At 42.4% G+C, this 17,618-nt stretch overlaps 2 protein-coding genes across 2 annotated transcripts; both read left to right on the forward strand.

Moving 5' to 3' along the window:
* Positions 1-401: 401 nt before the first annotated feature.
* Positions 402-5,615, forward strand: grifin (galectin-related inter-fiber protein). The gene is made up of 4 exons (XM_007906066.1): positions 402-414; positions 2,179-2,258; positions 4,958-5,120; positions 5,341-5,615. The coding sequence occupies exons 1-4, from the start codon at positions 403-405 to the stop codon at positions 5,503-5,505; spliced, it is 420 nt and encodes a 139-aa protein (XP_007904257.1). The 5' UTR covers position 402; the 3' UTR covers positions 5,506-5,615.
* A 7,555-nt stretch (positions 5,616-13,170) lies between these two features.
* LOC103186882 (QRFP-like peptide receptor) lies at positions 13,171-14,487 on the forward strand. The gene has a single exon (XM_007906142.2). The coding sequence runs from the start codon at positions 13,171-13,173 to the stop codon at positions 14,485-14,487; it is 1,317 nt and encodes a 438-aa protein (XP_007904333.2).
* Positions 14,488-17,618: the final 3,131 nt, after the last annotated feature.

Genomic DNA, 17,618 nt, shown 5'->3' on the forward strand with positions numbered 1-17,618 from the left:
TTGACGTGGAGGAATGTTGGCCAGGACACCAGGAGAAACTCTCATTTCTTTGAGAGTGCTACCAACTGAGTCAGGCTGGAGGCCAAAATATCTACCTGGAGAATGAGCGCGTGATTTATTTGTGGGTGCAGCACCCATCCAAGGATTGCCTTGCTCAGAAATCTCCTTCTATCTTACTGACTTTTGCACAACTGATTCACAGCCACAGGATAAAGATAACTTGTCTGTGGTTAACACACATTCTCATTCCCCCCCCCCACCCACTCCACCGGCCCTCATCTGCTTTGTCAGGCTGTTAATCCATTTCCCACGTGCTCCCTGACCCTCCTCTATATCTGTCTCCCTGTTGGACCTGCTGTGATTCTGCCGTGATTTGTCCAGAACCACATCACAGGAGACAGGATGACTTTAAGGGTGAGTATACACACAACATTTATACTATTTCCAGCTCCACAAGTTGAATTGCTTACCGATCTGAAGAGGTACCTCATCCCTCAGTTTTTACATTACCATAGATGGGTAATGGTTGAAACAAAATGCATTTTGCAGCATAAACCTCTCACAGTGTTTACAGCCTCAGGTGCCTGGCACAGAGTCTCTGCGACAAGGGAATCTTAGATTGGAATGAGAAGTAGTTTGTTTTAAAAGTCCAGCAAAGGCAGAGGACAACATTGCAGATAATAATAATCATGATAAAATAATCTATGCATTTGATATGGGTCTTATCACGTCGTTGAGACGTCTCAAAGCGCTTCACAGGATAAACTGTCAAGTGAATTGACTATATTTTGTGGGCGAAACGCAGCAGCCAATTACGCACAGCAGCGTCCCCACAAATAATCGTGGATTAAGTGACCAAATAATTATTTTTTGTTTTAAAAGGGATTATTAATCCGGGAAAGCAATCCGCCAATCAACTAACAACCGGGTTCCTACTTACTGCAAGGTAAACCGAGACGTGCGAGTAATGAAACTTGTCTGGGAATTGATAAGACTTTATATCAAATGCAAGGATCTTGTGGGTTTATATCCACAGTGGTGATGAAACACTTTAACACCAGTTAGTTAAAGAGCACCATTAACTATAGGGCTGTACTCATAGCGATATAGCTGAATAGCTCTAAAGCTCATTGCGGAGACAAAGTATTTCTCAACCATCTGTGGCCTCGGAATGTTTATTTATGGGATGCCAATTCCATCCTAAGTCACGTCCATTCCCCTGCCTGCTCAACTGTGAATGAAAGCAAGGATGTCCTCAGGCTCCTGTACCAAGCTAGAGACAACAAACGAGCGAGGTTTCAGATGCTGCAAACTGGAGCCAGGCACATTCAGAATTTAATTCATTGCCTCGTTCGAGGATATTTGAATCTGCGGAAACACGCACATATTAGGAAGCGTAGAACCATAGAAATATACAGACAGAAGAAAGCCCCTTGAGCCTGTGCTGTCTGTCTGAAAAAGCCATCCGAAAAAGAGAAGGGAGATTCTACCCGAGATAAAATTGGCAGTTTATCCTGTGAAGTGCTTTGGGACGTCCTCTCGACGTGAAAGAAGATGTATCAAATGCGAGGATTTTTTTTATCCATTTAATCAAATTCTCCTGCCTCCCCCCCACCCCTCCCTCCCTCCCTCCCTCCCTATAAACCCTTTAATATTTCTCCTTTTCAGATATTGTATTTACCAAATTTCTCTTTTAAATCCTAATATGGATTCTGCCTCAACCAAGGTTCCAGGTAGGGCATTCTTACGTCGAAACAACCTTCCGTGTTTAAAATGAAAATTCTCATAACCTCTCCAGCTACACGGAATATCAATGGATTTTCTTGCATCAAAATATTTTGGCTGCGACAACTTGCAACTTAAGCTATTCATCTCTACCGTTGTAATATACTAACCGTGATTTGTGGACTCTGGGAACTCAAGGAACCGCATATTTTCACAAATATCCCGAGGTTTATTATGCACATTTCTTTACCATCAAATTCAACTCTCCCTGAGAGCGGGGAAGCTTTCTCGAGCAATGTCATTGCTGTTATATTGTTTGTGTTTTCATAGGATAACTGAGCACTGTATTGGCAATCCACCTGAGAGGGGAAAGCCTTATTTTTTTTGAGTCTGGTGAATAGAGAAATGGGTGTCTTTAATAACATTGCAATCATCTCCATTTGTGTTGGGCAGTTTGAAGCTGTGTATCCTGAAGGCCTGTGTCCTGGCTGGAATGTTACACTCAAGGGTGAACCCACCTCAGAAGCCAACAGGTAATTGGAAGCAGAACCCAGAACAGCCCACCTGGTACATTGGATACCTGGTAATAGTGACTGCCACATTCCACAGGACCTATAAAGCATCTTTCACTTAGGAAGAGGTCTCAAAGCACTTTACAGAGAAGGAACGGGAGCCCAAACTGGGTGGGAGATAAGGGGGCTATCAAACCAATCTTGACTGAGGATTCGGAAATGCGAACAGACACAGTTGCAATACCAATCCCTGGAAAACTTTCAATTTCCGGCCTGAATCCCAGCTCTAATTCTCTAATCCACATTCCGGTCTCTGAGAAAGGATTGTCAGGATTTGACCAACACTTTGTGTCAAATTCACATATGCTGCCGGAGGGGTTTGGGTCTGTTTATGTTATCAGTGCGATCTCTGTCTGACTGTCTTTCATTCCGTCGCTTAGTCTCTCCCCTTTTCCTCTCGGAGGGCTTTGAGCTCATAATCATACTCCAATACAACAACAACAACTTGCGTTTATATAGAGCCCATCACACAGGGTAGCGCCCCAGAGCGCTTCAATACAATGCTGGGCATGTGCTGCATTGTTGCAGGTAATGAAATGCGAGACTGTTCAAGTGGACATTAAATATCCCATTGCACTGTTCCCAGTCTATCTGTCCCTCTGCCTCCCTCGCTCTCTCTTTGGCTCATTGTCTTCCGAGCTTTGGCTTATTTTTCTCCGCGCGTCTCTGTCTAAAGGGTCAGTGTCATTTCTTCCTCTTTCTCTTGGCTGTTGAAGACTTTAAATTGAAGTGACGTCAGTGAACACCCAGTTGTTAGCAGGTATAAAGTAAAGCTATCGGCAAAACTTCACATTTAACAGTAGCTGTCATTATCTGACACATTCATTAAGGTCATAATCCGATAAGAAAACATTGGAGGTGGCAACTGTCACCCATGGAGATAACAATAATAATAATCCTTGCATTTGATGATTCAGTGCCTTATTTTTGAAAAAAAATTTGAAGGGATTTTTAACCCTTTTTTTGGTATCATCCTTCCTTCAGCGCCACACTCCATTGCAGCATCAAGCAGGTTCTTGTGAACACAACTCAACAGGGCGATGGTTGTAGCTTCACTGAAGCTTGTCCTTGGCTATCTATTGATTGCCACGATGATCAATACGCTGAAATATGACTCTGCATTCTCAAAGAGTGATTTCACCATTTTTGCAGGCTAAGAGCTCTGTGGTCGACTGCAAGGTGATAAACATAATCCATAGGATGTTCTGCTTATCTTCAGTCCCACTAACACCGTTCTCTGCTTTTATTCAGGAAGCTTCAATCCTTTTTCTTTTTTTGCAATCTGCTCATCCAGCTTAGTGCAGGAGACCAGAATATAAATGAAGTGTCTGTGGCTTAGACTTCATATCCACCGAAAATTAAATATTTGGAACCTCGGCTTTTATTCATTCATCTCCCCCTCGATCACTGCGATTGGGTAGCTCTGCTCACCCACCATGTTGATGCTGTGTGGCTACAACTGGAGTGAAAGTGTGCATCAAATAGGGTTCATTTGGTCCGTTTCCTCCGCTCCGCACACTCCGGCCTGCTCCACGTCCCCCCACACCCCCAGCCCGGCCCAAGCCACCCCACCATCAGCAGTCGGGCCTTCAGCTTCTCTGCCCCCACCCTCTGAAACTCCATCGCACATTCCTTCATCTCTCTCCCTCCCTTGCCTCCACCCAGTCTATCTCGTTCAGAACAAGAAGGGAGAAAGTTGAAAGAGTGAAGAGAAAAGAAAAGTACAGCTTATCCAAACTAATATGGGAATCATATAAGCGCTCAGAGAGGGAGAGTAAGATTAATAATAGTGCCTGACTGTCAAGGAAGGTTTGGTATCACAGGACATGAATCTATTCAGACAGGTTCCTGCTGTCACCTCAGTCAGACAGTCAGTCAGCAGATGACGTGACTGTGAAGGAGGAGGCGGTGGGGGGAGGCAGAAGGCAATCACATACTCACCCAACATCCAGACATATGTGGACTTTTCAACAGGTTCAGTAGCAATCTGGTGAAATAAATCATGGTACATTTTTATCCTTCCTCACCCAAGAGTACTGAGGTCAATGGTTAGTGATCTGTGTAACTTGTTCTTAATGGGAACAGATTAACTGTGTTCATTAGCAACAATTGATCCTGTGGGTGGGAGCTTTCGAGTGTGTGTGGCTCAGTATTGCCATTGAGGGAATGGTTTGGTTGCTCTTAAGCCAGGTGATGGGTTTCCGCTTGTGTCAGACACCTGGCTGACCAAAAAAAAGAGGGAATGGTAGCAATACTCCTGTTAGGTTGCTCCTAAAGAAAGAACCACCCAACAGACCTACAGTTCCACCTGGTCTCAGCCTGTAAGGCTATTTTCTCTCAAGCTTTATGATTCAGTCTTAAATTCGGCTCAAATTCAATCTTCATTTTCCGCAGTTCTTAAATAGATGCCGACTCCTTCTGAATCGAGCCTGAAATTGAAGGATTTTGCACAATTCTGACCCGTCTCACGTAGTCTCAAGGCTAAGACTCGGTGGAATTTCGGTTGACACGCAATAACGACAACTTGTATTTATATAGTGTCCCTCACGCAATGAATATGGCTTCTGTCTTGTCAACATTGAGCTGTAGGAGGCTCCACACGATCAGAAAGTGGAGATGATGGTTTAAACGTTCTCTGACTGTGCTTTCTCTCCTGGCAGATTTGACATAAATTTTCTGTGCGACAAAAGCGAACAGATTGCATTCCACTTTAACCCACGCATCACCGAATCAGAGTTGGTGTGCAATTCCAAACTGGCCAACAAATGGGGCAAGGAGGAGAGGACACCATTCTGCCCATTAGAGGCAGAAGAGCCATTCCAGGTAATAATAAAAATAATAATAATAATAATCCTTACAATTGATACAGCACCTCGTCACATCTCGAAGACATGATAAGGCGCTACATCCAATGCAAGGATTATTATTATGAAAACTCCCCAACATTGGCATGCCAATACACTTCAACATGAATCTTTACTGCCAACGGATGCCTTTACACTTCCAATCTTTTTTTTCTAACTGTGATCTTGTTTCCTGGCAGATGGAGATTTCTTCCGATGAGGAATATTTCCACGTCTTTATCGACGGAAACAAAACATGTCAGTTTAGACACCGCACCGATGAGCTCAACTCCATTACTAAGCTGCAAGTGCTGAATGACATCAACATTTCCTCGGTTGAAATTGCCAAAAAGGTCTTTATGTGAGGTCATCCCGGGGACGAGGAGCCCAGCTGCCCACCGCAGTTAAACCCGGAGAACTGCGGACGTTTGAACATTGGTACATCACAAAGCTCGGACCTAACCCGCGACAATGAACTGCGAGCTTTTCTTTGCGCTTGACTGAACCCTAGGTCTCAATAAGACAAAGTGATTTTAATGCAGAATTATAGAAAGTAGGAACAGGAGGAGGCCATTCAGCCCCTCGAGCCCGTTCCACCATTCTATTAGCTCAGGGTAATCTAATCTATACCTCAACTTTAGTTACCCACATCCCTTGATACCCTGACCTGGCAAAAATCTATCCACCTCAGTCTTGAAACTGCGAGTGGATCCAGGAATAATCCACAGCCTTTTGGGGAAGGGAGAGAGTTCCAGATCTCCGTGACTTTCCACTAATTCAGCTCCAAACTAACCCAGGGTCAATGCACACTCCTATCACCTTGTGCGTTTCAAACTTCAGTAAATATACAGACAACTTGTCAGCACTGTGAGTAAATTCTCCATTGAATGAAACGACTTCAGTAGCAGGTTTTTTTTTGATGGGTGGGGGGGAGAGTGAAGAATCTCCTGGCTAGGTTAAAGTTTAAAAAACAGTCAATACAGCATGTTGACTTATCGGCTTTATACATGACTTCAAGAGCATTGACGAAATAATATCAGTATTTGTAAATTGTGTTGTTACATCAGATATGAAATGAAATAATTTGCATTGAATTAAACACAGAATCCAACTATTATGTGTGTGTGTGTGTGTGTGTGTGTGTGCATGGGTTTGACTCCACCATATCCATGTTAGCTTCGTGTTAACCCGATAAAACATTTTTGCACGCGGGAAAAAAAATGATACCCGTTGACCTCGAAACCAGGTTGGCCACAAAACACGTGCTATTGCTGCATGTTCTCGTGTTTTAATCTGCTATGATAGCCGCATTAATAAACCACAACTTTCCGATTCTGCTGAAATCGATCAGTTTCAATAGGAAAAAAAAATACTTTAAATACCCACCGAGGACCCACTTGTTTTTTTTTTTTGCTTAGAATATGATGATGACAAAAGGTTTCTGATCCGAAGGATGGCACCTCCAACAATGCAACGTCCTTCCAACGCGAGAATGGAGCGTCAGGCCGGCATGGCGAGTTCAAGGTGCCCAAAACAGGGGCGCAATCTCCAGACCCGTGGAGAACCTGCTACTGATTGAGCCATGCTGACATATTGCAGTGCGAGATCATTGATTCCAGATTTGGTTCTGACGTATTCGTTGCTTAAAATAACGTGTAATGCATGCAGTAAGCGCTGTACCTGTCTTTTACTGTCTGATAAAATTATCTACAAGGCATTTGGGTTTAAGCCTAAAGTCATGCAGCTTTAATGCTGAGATCCATCTCCTCGTTCCTTCCTTCAGCAGCAATGCTTTGTGAACGTTCCCTTTCAACCTGCTCATCGGCTCACCAGTGGACGAGGACAGGCGAACCAAGTTGCTAACTGCGGAGTGGGAAAGTGCACACACTTCAGGGAATTTTCTGAGCAGAGGGAGCGATGACAGTCTGGCACAGATAGGGAGGAGAACCGCACAGATAAGTGGGTAGATTAAAAAGAAAAACACTACGGGTATGAAATAGGGAACGCAGCTGGCAAATGTATAGAATAATTAATACTAATAATAACCCTTACGTTTGATACAGCACCTTATCACGTCTTCGAGACGTCTCAGAGCGCTTCGCAGAATATACCGTCAAGTGAATTGACTGTGTAATTTGTGGGCGAAATCCTCAAAGCATAAAACGTCTTTTGACTGTATGAAAGCAATATACAGTAACAGATGTGGAACGTAAGAATGGCAGAGGTGAGAAAAGGGGTGTTCAAGTCCACTGGAACTCATCCCTCAAGGAACAACGTATATTTAAAGATCAACACAAACAAAATGTCAGACATTTTGCTCTGCTCAAACCAGATTGCCAACAACAAAGTTTTGAAATACGACCACAATATCCTGGGACACAAAATTTCTCATGGTCTCAGCCTGAAGACGCCTTCTTAAAAAGACCCACCAGCAAAAATGGCGTCCAAATTGAGACTTGAATCTCAGTATTATCCAATATTGTACGGGTCTTAAAACTAAAACCATTCTTAATGTCAAGCGTCTGGAGCCAAAAATAACCATTCTGGTCTTGGTTCCTGCGGAAACCCAATCAAATAGCTATACCCAGTAACTGTTGCCGACTAGCTTTAGTTAGCAGCAATAAAGCATGTCATGCACGTTTAGAATGGTGTTTACTTTCGTTTTGCTGCCTTACGATAACCATCTTGGCTCTGTTGGCAGTATTCGCTTGATTTAACTTAGCCCTTTTGGCCAGACTTTGCCTTGTTTTTTTTACTCTAGAGACTGCTATTAAAATTCACATGTGCCCCTGACATTTGCTCTCGGTGTCTGAGAGTGTCTCTGATATGACATGTGATAGGTAAAGTGCAAATGTTCCAGCAAGTGGGATGTGTTGCCACGAGGCATTGCATCTGCAGAAGAAATGCTGCCGACTGCAAAACATGACATTAAAAAATGTAAATTGCCGTATGTCAGTGAATAGAAGGTAATGTTGAAATATAACCAGGATCTTTTGGCATCCCATTAATTAAACTTAAGATAAATAACAATAATAATAATCCTTGCATTTGATACAGCACCTTATCACGTCTTCGAGAGTACTTCAAAGTGCTTCACAGGATACACTGAATTGAATTGAAGTAAATTGACTGCACATTTTGTGGGCGAAATCCAATTTTCTACCTAAGAAACTGTGTTCATCACCAGTTTTTTCACCTCTCGAATTAAACAATATCTCTCATTTCTTAAATACATATAAAAACTTGCATTTACATAACAATTCTTGCATTGGCGTTTGGCGTATTGCCTTTCAACATCAGGAAGACGCCTCAAAGTGCTTCAAAGGATTGAGGGTCAAAGGTTGGAAAACATAACATCATTCATTCTGGATGTTTCAAGGAATTTCTGTAAAATGTAGTGACTCTATATTTTGTGGGTGAACACGCCAGCCAATAAGTGTGCAGTAATACCCCAAGTGTTGGCCAGGACATTGAGAGACATTCCCTTCTCTCTTCGATATAAAATAAAATATTTTTTAAAAAGTAGAGTGCTTTAAACTTGGGAAAGGTAAAATATTCCTGGCCAACAATCCTTCAGATTAATTGGTCAGAATTAGTCACAGCTATGGCTCTTTGCTGGAGTAAATTGCCGGCATATTTGTCTGCCACCAACAGTCACTGCACTTGACAGTGATTACTTGTGAAGCTCTTAGAGATATTTTGATGAAGGACGGTGAGATAAAAGTTCTTTCTTCTTTCTACAGTCGGGGGAGGAGCAGGGCAGGGATTTTAAACAATTTTTCATAAGTGTTTTCAATAAAGAAACTGTCAATCTCATTTCCATTCCTATAATCGGAGGGATAGGGATGTATTTAAGTTCGCAGAGAAATTAGTGGTTAGCACCGAAATGATCAGTATGAAACTGGAAGCACTTGAATATTCATAAGTTGATGGGCCCAGATGGAATGGATCCAAGGGTGTTTGAAGTGAACAAGGGCAAAAAGCAAGGGAACCGGGCCAGAAATGTTTCTCTACTTACTGAAGACAGGGGTGGTAGCAAAAGATGAGACGAAAGATAATCCTGTTTAAAAAAAAAGGTCATTGCATGATTCTTGGAATTACCGACTCGAAACCCTGACAGATTATAATGGGAAAAAAATATTATACTATAATCAATTGAAATGCAGGCCCATTTAATGTGAGCGAATTAATTACGTTCTAAGCCAAGATTGTTTTCAATAGACAGGTCATGTGGCTTTAACAAATGTACTCTATTTCTTTTGAAGATGGCACACAGGTGATGGATGACGGTGGCAAGGCCATCGTTATATCTATTGACTTTCCAAAGGTATTTGAGGTGGCTTAAAGAAGAAGTGTGACAAGAGAAATATCCCCAAGGAAACAAAAGTGACAAGTTGGCTGATAGATATTGAATTGGTTAAATAACAGGAAACAATCGAAGGTTGGAGACTCAAATGCTGACAGATTTAAACTCATCAGAGGACTGTGCTTATTTACCAATGATCTTGAGGATATTGTAAGTGCAGTAGAATATCTACCAATTACAAATGAGATTCAAGTTGGATGGAAAGTAACATTTTCTGAGGAAAGCAATCTTGAAAGAAAGCGAATCTTGAAGCTGTGATAAGGCATTATATCAAATGCAAGGATTATTATTATTATTATTATTATTGACATTCAGAGACTTGGCCGTTGATCAAGATAATCCTTGATGTTGAGAAATCCTGGAATGGATGCTGGTGCCACATTGGTGCTTAAGATAACTCCTTCACCTCGAATTTGTCAACCGGTACACTGCTTGTGAACTCGGAGACAGTCATTTATCTTAAGCGATATTTACACAATTGGAGTATTCATAAAGGAGGCCAATCTCTACACAGCCGATGTCCCCGCGTACAGCCGTAAAGTGAAAGACTAATTTAATTCGAGAGATTGTCGGCCAAAAGAGACTGGGAGAAACTGCCTTCTCCAATAGAGTCCTTTACCATCCACCGATCAGTTTAAAGTCTTTTTCGAAGCACGGCACCTCCATCAACGCAGCACAACCCCTGCACTGCAGTGTCAGCCCAGATTTGTGAGTTCAAGGTCCCGAGGTGGGAGCTTGACCCCACGGCCTTCTGACTCGGAGGCGCGAGTACTACTGACTGAGCAAAGCTAACACACGAATAGAAGCACAAATTCACTTTAGGGGAATAGGACTGAATCATCCCACCACAGTGCAATACTTTCACCAGCTGTGCATAGAACATCCTAATGTTTGAAATCATGCAGAGCAGCACCTAATCCTGATAAAATATATCACGAGTTCACCAGAAATGTTGGGCTTAACCTCCATAGCCATCATTTAAATAGTATTTATATTGAACCTCGAAAAAACCCTTTGGTTAAAATAATTTATTATTTCATTACCCGTAACGCGCCACTGCAGTTGACAATGTTCAGTGTTCTGACTCATGAAAATAAAATAAAATAAATTGTGAGGAGCTTTATATACCTTGGGTTTGGGATTACGAAACTATAAAATTGTATTTCTCAGTCAGACTGGGTTACCTGTGAGCATCTGTCAGCTCAAAAGACTCAAAATTCCACTTGGTCTTAGCCTGTAGAAATCATTGTGTCCTAACATTTCTACAGTGGGTCATAATAATATTTAATAATAATAATAATCCTTGCATTTGGTGTAGTGCCTTATCACATCGTTGAGACCTCTTATTGAAAGGCTTTCATTTGGTTTAAACAGCCACAGGACGAATCATTCATAACAGAATGCGCTGTTAGCTTTTGGTCTCATCTTACATTTTGCAGTCAAATAACTTAAAAACGCTGTTATTAATTAATTGAAGGTGGGAAGTGAGAGAGAGAGAGAATATCTCACATTCTGTGCTGGAGGTTGGGGCTTAAAACACATTCAAGTGCATAAAGCAGTCGTAAAGAGATTTTTTTTTCACATTACATGATATTAAATGCTCTTCAATTGGTCGTACACTTTGCCAGGTCCTGTGAGCCCTGGGCGGCTGAGAGCCAGAGCAGGGCTGTGTGGGGGGAGTGTTGTGCAGCTGAGAAGCCACAGGAGAGGAGAGGAGAGGTTGAGCAACATTGTCTACAACAGAGAGCTAATCAAAACCTCCCCCCAACAGACACACACCCAAAACCGTGTGACTGCCTGAACCAAACTCAGACCCACTCCAGGACAGAGAACAGAAAGCAATCCCTTTCAGGCAGGAAAGGAGGGAGGGAGGGAGGGAGGGAAGGAGGGAGGGGAGTTGGAGATTCCAGGAATCCAGGAATTGTCAACCCTTTGGATGGATGGATGGATGGGGAGCAGCTCTGGATGTGAGTAGCACTGACATCTTTCCTAACACAGTGGGCTGACAGCAGCCAGAGGCTGGAGAAGGCAGATCTTGTGTGTGTGATTGTGTGGACATGAATGTATTCACTCTGGACTGAACTTGCTTTGGCTTCATTGTCTGGAGGTCGGTTGAGGGAGGAACAGTATTAAGAGTAATACCTGAATCAGCAAGGCAACGATTATCTTACTCAATAGATTGGTGACTGGCTGACAAGATTGTGGGAGTGGGGAGGGGAGGGAGTGTGGGTGGGGGGTGGGGGAGACGATAGGATTTGAAGAAAGAAAAAGGAGAGAGGTGGGGTGGGGGGAGAGAGGGAGAGAGAGAAGGAGGAGGAGAGAAGGAAGAGTCAGGGAAGCACTGACTGAGGAAGAGGTGTGGTGGAGTGCGACTCAAGGAATCATCTACAGAAGAAAGAAAGGGAAAAAGAGGCAACAAAAAATAACAATAATAATACTACCAATAATATATTTTAGAGAAAGAGAGAGATCTGAATGGAAGAGGAGAAGATCGAAGGTTGTGAAAGGGGAAGAACGAAATGAGGTTTCAAAAGCAAAGGAAGAAAAAAGAGAGAAAGTGAAAGAGAGAGAGAGAGAGAGAAATCAAATCAGGAAATAAAAAGCAGAAACTAACTGGGAATCATCCAATGCTGTAAGTAAGAGGCTCAACGATTGAAATCTCTGCTTAGTTGTATATCTATTAAAAATATGTTATTATTATTATTATATTGAAAAAAACATGAATCGAGGAACTGAGATTTTCCAGTTCCTCCATTAACTGGGAATGAGTGAATAAAGGAAAAGATTTACAGTACAGGACGCAGAAGAGAGCGACAGAGAGACAGAGAGAGAGAGAGAGAGAGAGAGAGATTGGAAAAAAAAACAAATGGTTATTATGTTTGATTTTTTTTGTATTTATTTAACAAAAAAAAAGCGATTCAAAACGATCCTCAAAAAAGTAGACAGACAGACAGACAGACAGACAGGAGATATTAGAGGACAGACTTGTGGGAAGTCAAGAGTGTAGGGAGAAAGTCTATTAACTCAACAGCAAAGAAATCAACAACAACAACAAGAACATCAACAGCCCACGTTGGCTGACACTCTGCCCATCTACACTGTCCCCCTTGTGCTGGGACCCTGGTGGGGTGGGGGGGTGGTGGTGGGGGGGGTGGGGTGGGGTGGGGTGGGGGGTGGGGGGGTGGGGTGGGGTGGGGGGGGGGGGGTGGGGTGGGGTGGGTGGGGTGGGGGGGGTGGGGTGGGGTGGGGGGGGGGGGTGGGGGGTGACTCAAGGTGTCCACTGTCAGAGGCGAACCAACACCAAGTCAGTCAGTCGCTGTCCTTTCAGCACCTGATCCACACAGCTCTTCACTGCAAAGCCGAGCAAAGGGAATGGATGTGTGTGTGTGTGTGTGTGTGTGTGTGTATGAATGAATGAATGAATGAATGAATGTGCCTGAACTCGCTCTCAAACTCCCCCCCAACCATTGCCAGCCGCATCCTCACGGGGAGCAAGGAACTCACCCAACAATGTGCAAGAGGCGCCTTTCAACGGAGTGTTCGTTTTGTGTTAAAGTGCATTTCATCCTCTTGTGATGCAGTGAACCCGGTGTCTGCACCGCGAGGCTCAGAACAGGGTCTGTACCCACAGCATGCTGGGTTTAACAGCTTCGGATACAGAACCATGAACACCTCCCTGCGGTTCACCCTCTCCAACTTCCCTTTGATCGCACATCTGAGGAGATTGAACCTGTCCCTCGACCGCACAGACTCTTCCTTGCACACGAGCCTGGGGGACCTGGAGAGCCTTCTGCTAACCATCCGGGAACCAGCTACCATTGCTCTGACTGTCATGTATACCATATCTTTTGTGGTTGGCTTCGTTGGCAACGCTATGTCTATCAAAGTGCTGACCAGGAAACGAAACAACAGGATGCCTGGGGTAAGTGCCACCAGGAGTCTGCTGATCAACCTGGCTGTTTGTGATCTCATGGTGGTCTGCGTGTGTATGCCCACCACCCTGGGCTACCAGATCTACAAAGCCTGGATATACGGTGACTTTATGTGTAGAGCGGTGCCCTTCACCCAGGCTGTCTCAGTCTCCGCCAGTGTTCTCAGTATCACCGTCATAAGCGTTAACCGGTATTACAATGTCCACAACCCGCTGAATGCCAGGTCTTTCTTTACTTGGAGAAAAATATTCTGGACCATCTGTGTGGTGTGGCTGGTGTCGTCTGGCATCTGTATGCCTCTCATCTTCATGAACAAGCTGAAAGTGAGCGACGCTACATTTGGGATTCCCTTCTGCAGTGAAGTCTGGCCTCAGGTCAGGTTGAAGCAGGCTTACAATTTCCTACTCTTTTGTGCCCTCTACGGCTTGCCTGTGCTCTTCAATCTAGTCATCTGCTTCCTGACATGGCGAAGACTGTGGAGCACCTCCGGTCACTTCAAGGAATGTGACTCCAGCAACCAGGCCCTCCCAGTCTCCCGGCTGAAAATTCGCAAAAAGATAGCGAAAATGGTGGTGGCTTTGGTGATTCTATTCGCTCTGTCTTGGTTGCCTTTCTATGTCGTGGACATCTGGTTAGATTTCAACACCGAAGAGCCTTCAAAGGGCGATGAAGCATCTTCAGAATGGATCATGATTCTCAGGCCTTTCGCCCAGTGGCTTGGTCTCACTAATTCTTCCCTCAATCCAATTTGTTATTGCTTTGTTGGGGATCTGTACAGGTCAGCCAAGGAAATAAAAAGCAAATACAGAAGAACACTGATTTCACTCTTTAACTACTCTCTGTCTGATGGTTCCTCAAGGTCATCCATACCCAAACTGTTTGCCTACAAAGAATCCTGTCAAATATCTGCCAAGGAATTAAATTGTACTCAGTCAAAGCAGAAAAGGGTTAAAGACTGCAACTCCCCTCCTGCTCTCTGTGAGACATCATTGAGTACTTGCCATCCCATTCCAATACAAGCCTCCAAACAGGAGGCACAGAACAAGTAAACTGTGTTCTATGTGTAGAAGTTGGCTAATGTTGTGTTAATGTTTTCAATCCTATCAGATTGGTGGTCAACTAATTCTTCACCATCAATCTTAATTGGGTTACAATGTCAAAACCAACCCAGGTGAGAGGAGGTGGTAACGTTGAAACTGCTTGGTTGAAACCCACGTACCTTCTCTTAAGACCAAAGATGGTGACAAGTGAAAATATAGCATTCATCTCTGGCAAAATTAGGATTTTCATAATTATAGTTATAACCAACCACCAAAAGATATTTGTAATTGGGCCACTTGATCTCTATAGCAAGGAGAATATTAACTACTATATCAAGTTCACCGTCTTCTCTTGTTAGATTCAGTCTTAATTCACAAGTTGGTGATCCAAGAAATTTATGTTAAACTCAAACACTAGTGATTAGTTAAATGCACAGATCTTGAGGGGTCAAAACGCTTTTATTATCTGTTTCTTATCACAGTGAACGCTCTTTATTGCCTTGTTCACTCACTGAAATATTGAGTGTCACACTCGAGTGTATGACTATAATGATAGCTTTGACACCGAGCAGTTAGACATTGCAGTCGTTCTCAAAATAGCTGAATGTTTTCTCTAAGGAAATCATTATTAACATAAATGTGATCTTTGGAGAAAACAAACTAAAATGTGAAGGTAAAGCATAAATAATTATCTCACTCAGGGTTGGTTTAATTTTTCCCCCTACAATGGAACATTTAGACTATTGCATCTAGTTTTGTAGGGTGAGCTATGAGACAGCAATCAAATGGATATCAAGTCCCTGACAATTAATTTCCTGTGGACATCAAGAGTTGGAGAAGAATTCTTATAATATATAAATATTATATTATAAATGGGAAGTGCAAATAGAACCTACTGTTGTGCGTAATGCCAAAAAGTATCCAAGATGGCACCTCAAGTGAAAAGAATTGGGTTTAGAAGTCACCCAACCTGACTCAACCAAATAGAACAACAATAACAACTTGCATTTATATAGCGCCCTTCACGGGGGGTAGCTTCCCAGAGCGCTCAAGAACAATACACATCGTAGGGTGTTTATTGTCCGTTCACTTTATTTGAATTAATTCACCTTTTTAATCAAAATAATGTTTTCTTTGATCCTTGAACCTATACAAAATACTTTAGAAAATAAATTCTGTTCACTTGGCTTAAGGGATTCTTTTGAATACCTTATAATTTGGGTGAATTCCAATGATCAAGTCTGTCATTTTAAGATTAACAAGTTATAATTTCAAAAGTGTTCACTAAGATATAGCTAATGACAGTACATGCGTATAAACTGAATGTTAAAGTTGGGTACAAAGTCATTTTATTTTAATTGGCTGTCTGATTATTATTTTTTTTACATCTCCATTTTGCCAATGCTGGATGTAATATATTTAGAAAGTTCAATATTTATCTGGTTTTATTTTGCCTTTCAGCAATTTCGCTCTTGATGTGGACAGCAGGGTGAAAACAGATGCCAAGTTTTGTGTTTGGAATGTTAGTTGCTGATCCCATTTGTTATTTATAATCTTCATTCCTAACACGTCTTAGAGTGATACTGACAAACTATTACCTCCACACCAGCATGCTGTTCCATTAGCCATCAATAAGGATTGATAATCCATATGTGGGGAGTACAAATTTAACGGATATGGCGGGGGAGTAGACAGTTGGAATTGGAGTGGTTATATACTTAAGATGTGCAATATGTCCTACATTCCTAAGGTCCTTTTGTTTGATAAAACTTTGACAGTAGCCCTCTAATTGCCATTGTTAATGCTTGACCTAAAGATACATTGGGTTCCCCTTCAGACCTGAAGATGGATTGATTGACTGAAGGACGGGTTTCCTGTTGTAAATCCAACCAATGCTCTATGGTAACCAACATATTCAATGCATGTCTGTCAAGGTGACTTGGAGCTCACATGAGCAATTATAGTGCAGACCCTTCTGATAAAGCTGTGTCCACATTGGTATACCCACATTGGGTATAAATCACATTGCCTCACAAGCAATATCTGACCAAGCGACAATTCACAAACATTTACAGTCGAAGTCTGAACTAAATGAAAGTGGCATTTGAGGTCACTCGTGAATGTAGTCAGCACCAAATTTCTGCTGGAGGACATTTGTGATTTCACGCTTTGTGGCCAACATGCCACCCTAAAACCCCATGAGTTCAAGCATTGGAAAACAATTCCCCTTTTTTTAATTGACTTTGATTGAAAGTAACCCAAATGGTCAAAGAAGTGACACAAAGAATAAAGAATGAGGAGGTTAGACAGCAGGGCATTGTTGGAATGTGTGATTCTTTGCCAACAACCCCTGTTGAGGCAGAGTCCACAGATTATTTGAAAAGGGAAATAGATAGATGCTTGAGAAGGAAGAATAATTAAAAGGTATTAGAAGTGAGCAAGAGATTGATGTTAGATTAGATAGCAAACACCAGCACAGACTGGATGTTTTTTTTCTTTCTACGCTGTAATATTTTATGGTTTCACAGTTGCACAGTTGATCACAACAATCCTCCTACATCTCGATGAAAGAAGCTTTCATCAGTGGCTCAGTTTGAAAAAAAACCTAACAATAATTGATGTGGCCTCTCATCTCATTCCGAATGCGAATGGCAATGGCACTCCCACTTAAAGGCAATGTTATTTCATTTGGAGAACTGAACTCTTGATAAATTCTAATTAAGTTGTAACTCTAGATCATTTCATGTCCGAAGCACCCCTCCCCGCGCCCCCACCCCTTCTACCAGTAGAATAACACTGTAGTTAGCTATGCAAGTGATTATCATTCCTCACAGATAACACATTCGCCACTGTTTAAAATGAATAGATTTGAATGGCTCAAACAGCGTAATAGTGAACTTGGCACCGCTCCCAATCATTGAACCAAGTTTATTGAAACAGAATATCAAATAGATTTATTGGACCTGCACCCAACTGTCCTTTCAGTGGTCTGCAAACCTGAACCTAAATGATTGGCAGATTTAGTCATTTTACACTTAGTTGCACATTCAGCAAAGTGGATTGGGAGACATTATATTTGCTAGACTTTAGTCCATTCTGCATGTTAATTGATTCTCGACACTCACACTTTACAGTTTACA

This window comes from Callorhinchus milii, unplaced genomic scaffold (assembly GCF_018977255.1).
Source record: "Callorhinchus milii isolate IMCB2004 unplaced genomic scaffold, IMCB_Cmil_1.0 Scaffold16, whole genome shotgun sequence".
NCBI lineage: Eukaryota > Metazoa > Chordata > Chondrichthyes > Chimaeriformes > Callorhinchidae > Callorhinchus > Callorhinchus milii.

Coding starts and splice junctions, on each gene's coding strand:
- grifin (XM_007906066.1), top strand. Junction 2,259..4,957: donor CCCACCTCAGAAGCCAACAG/GTAATTGGAAGC, acceptor CTCTCCTGGCAG/ATTTGACATAAATTTTCTGT. Junction 5,121..5,340: donor AGGCAGAAGAGCCATTCCAG/GTAATAATAAAA, acceptor GTTTCCTGGCAG/ATGGAGATTTCTTCCGATGA.
- LOC103186882 (XM_007906142.2), top strand. CDS start 13,171: ATGAACACCTCCCTGCGGTTCACCCTCTCCAACTTCCCTTTGATCGCA.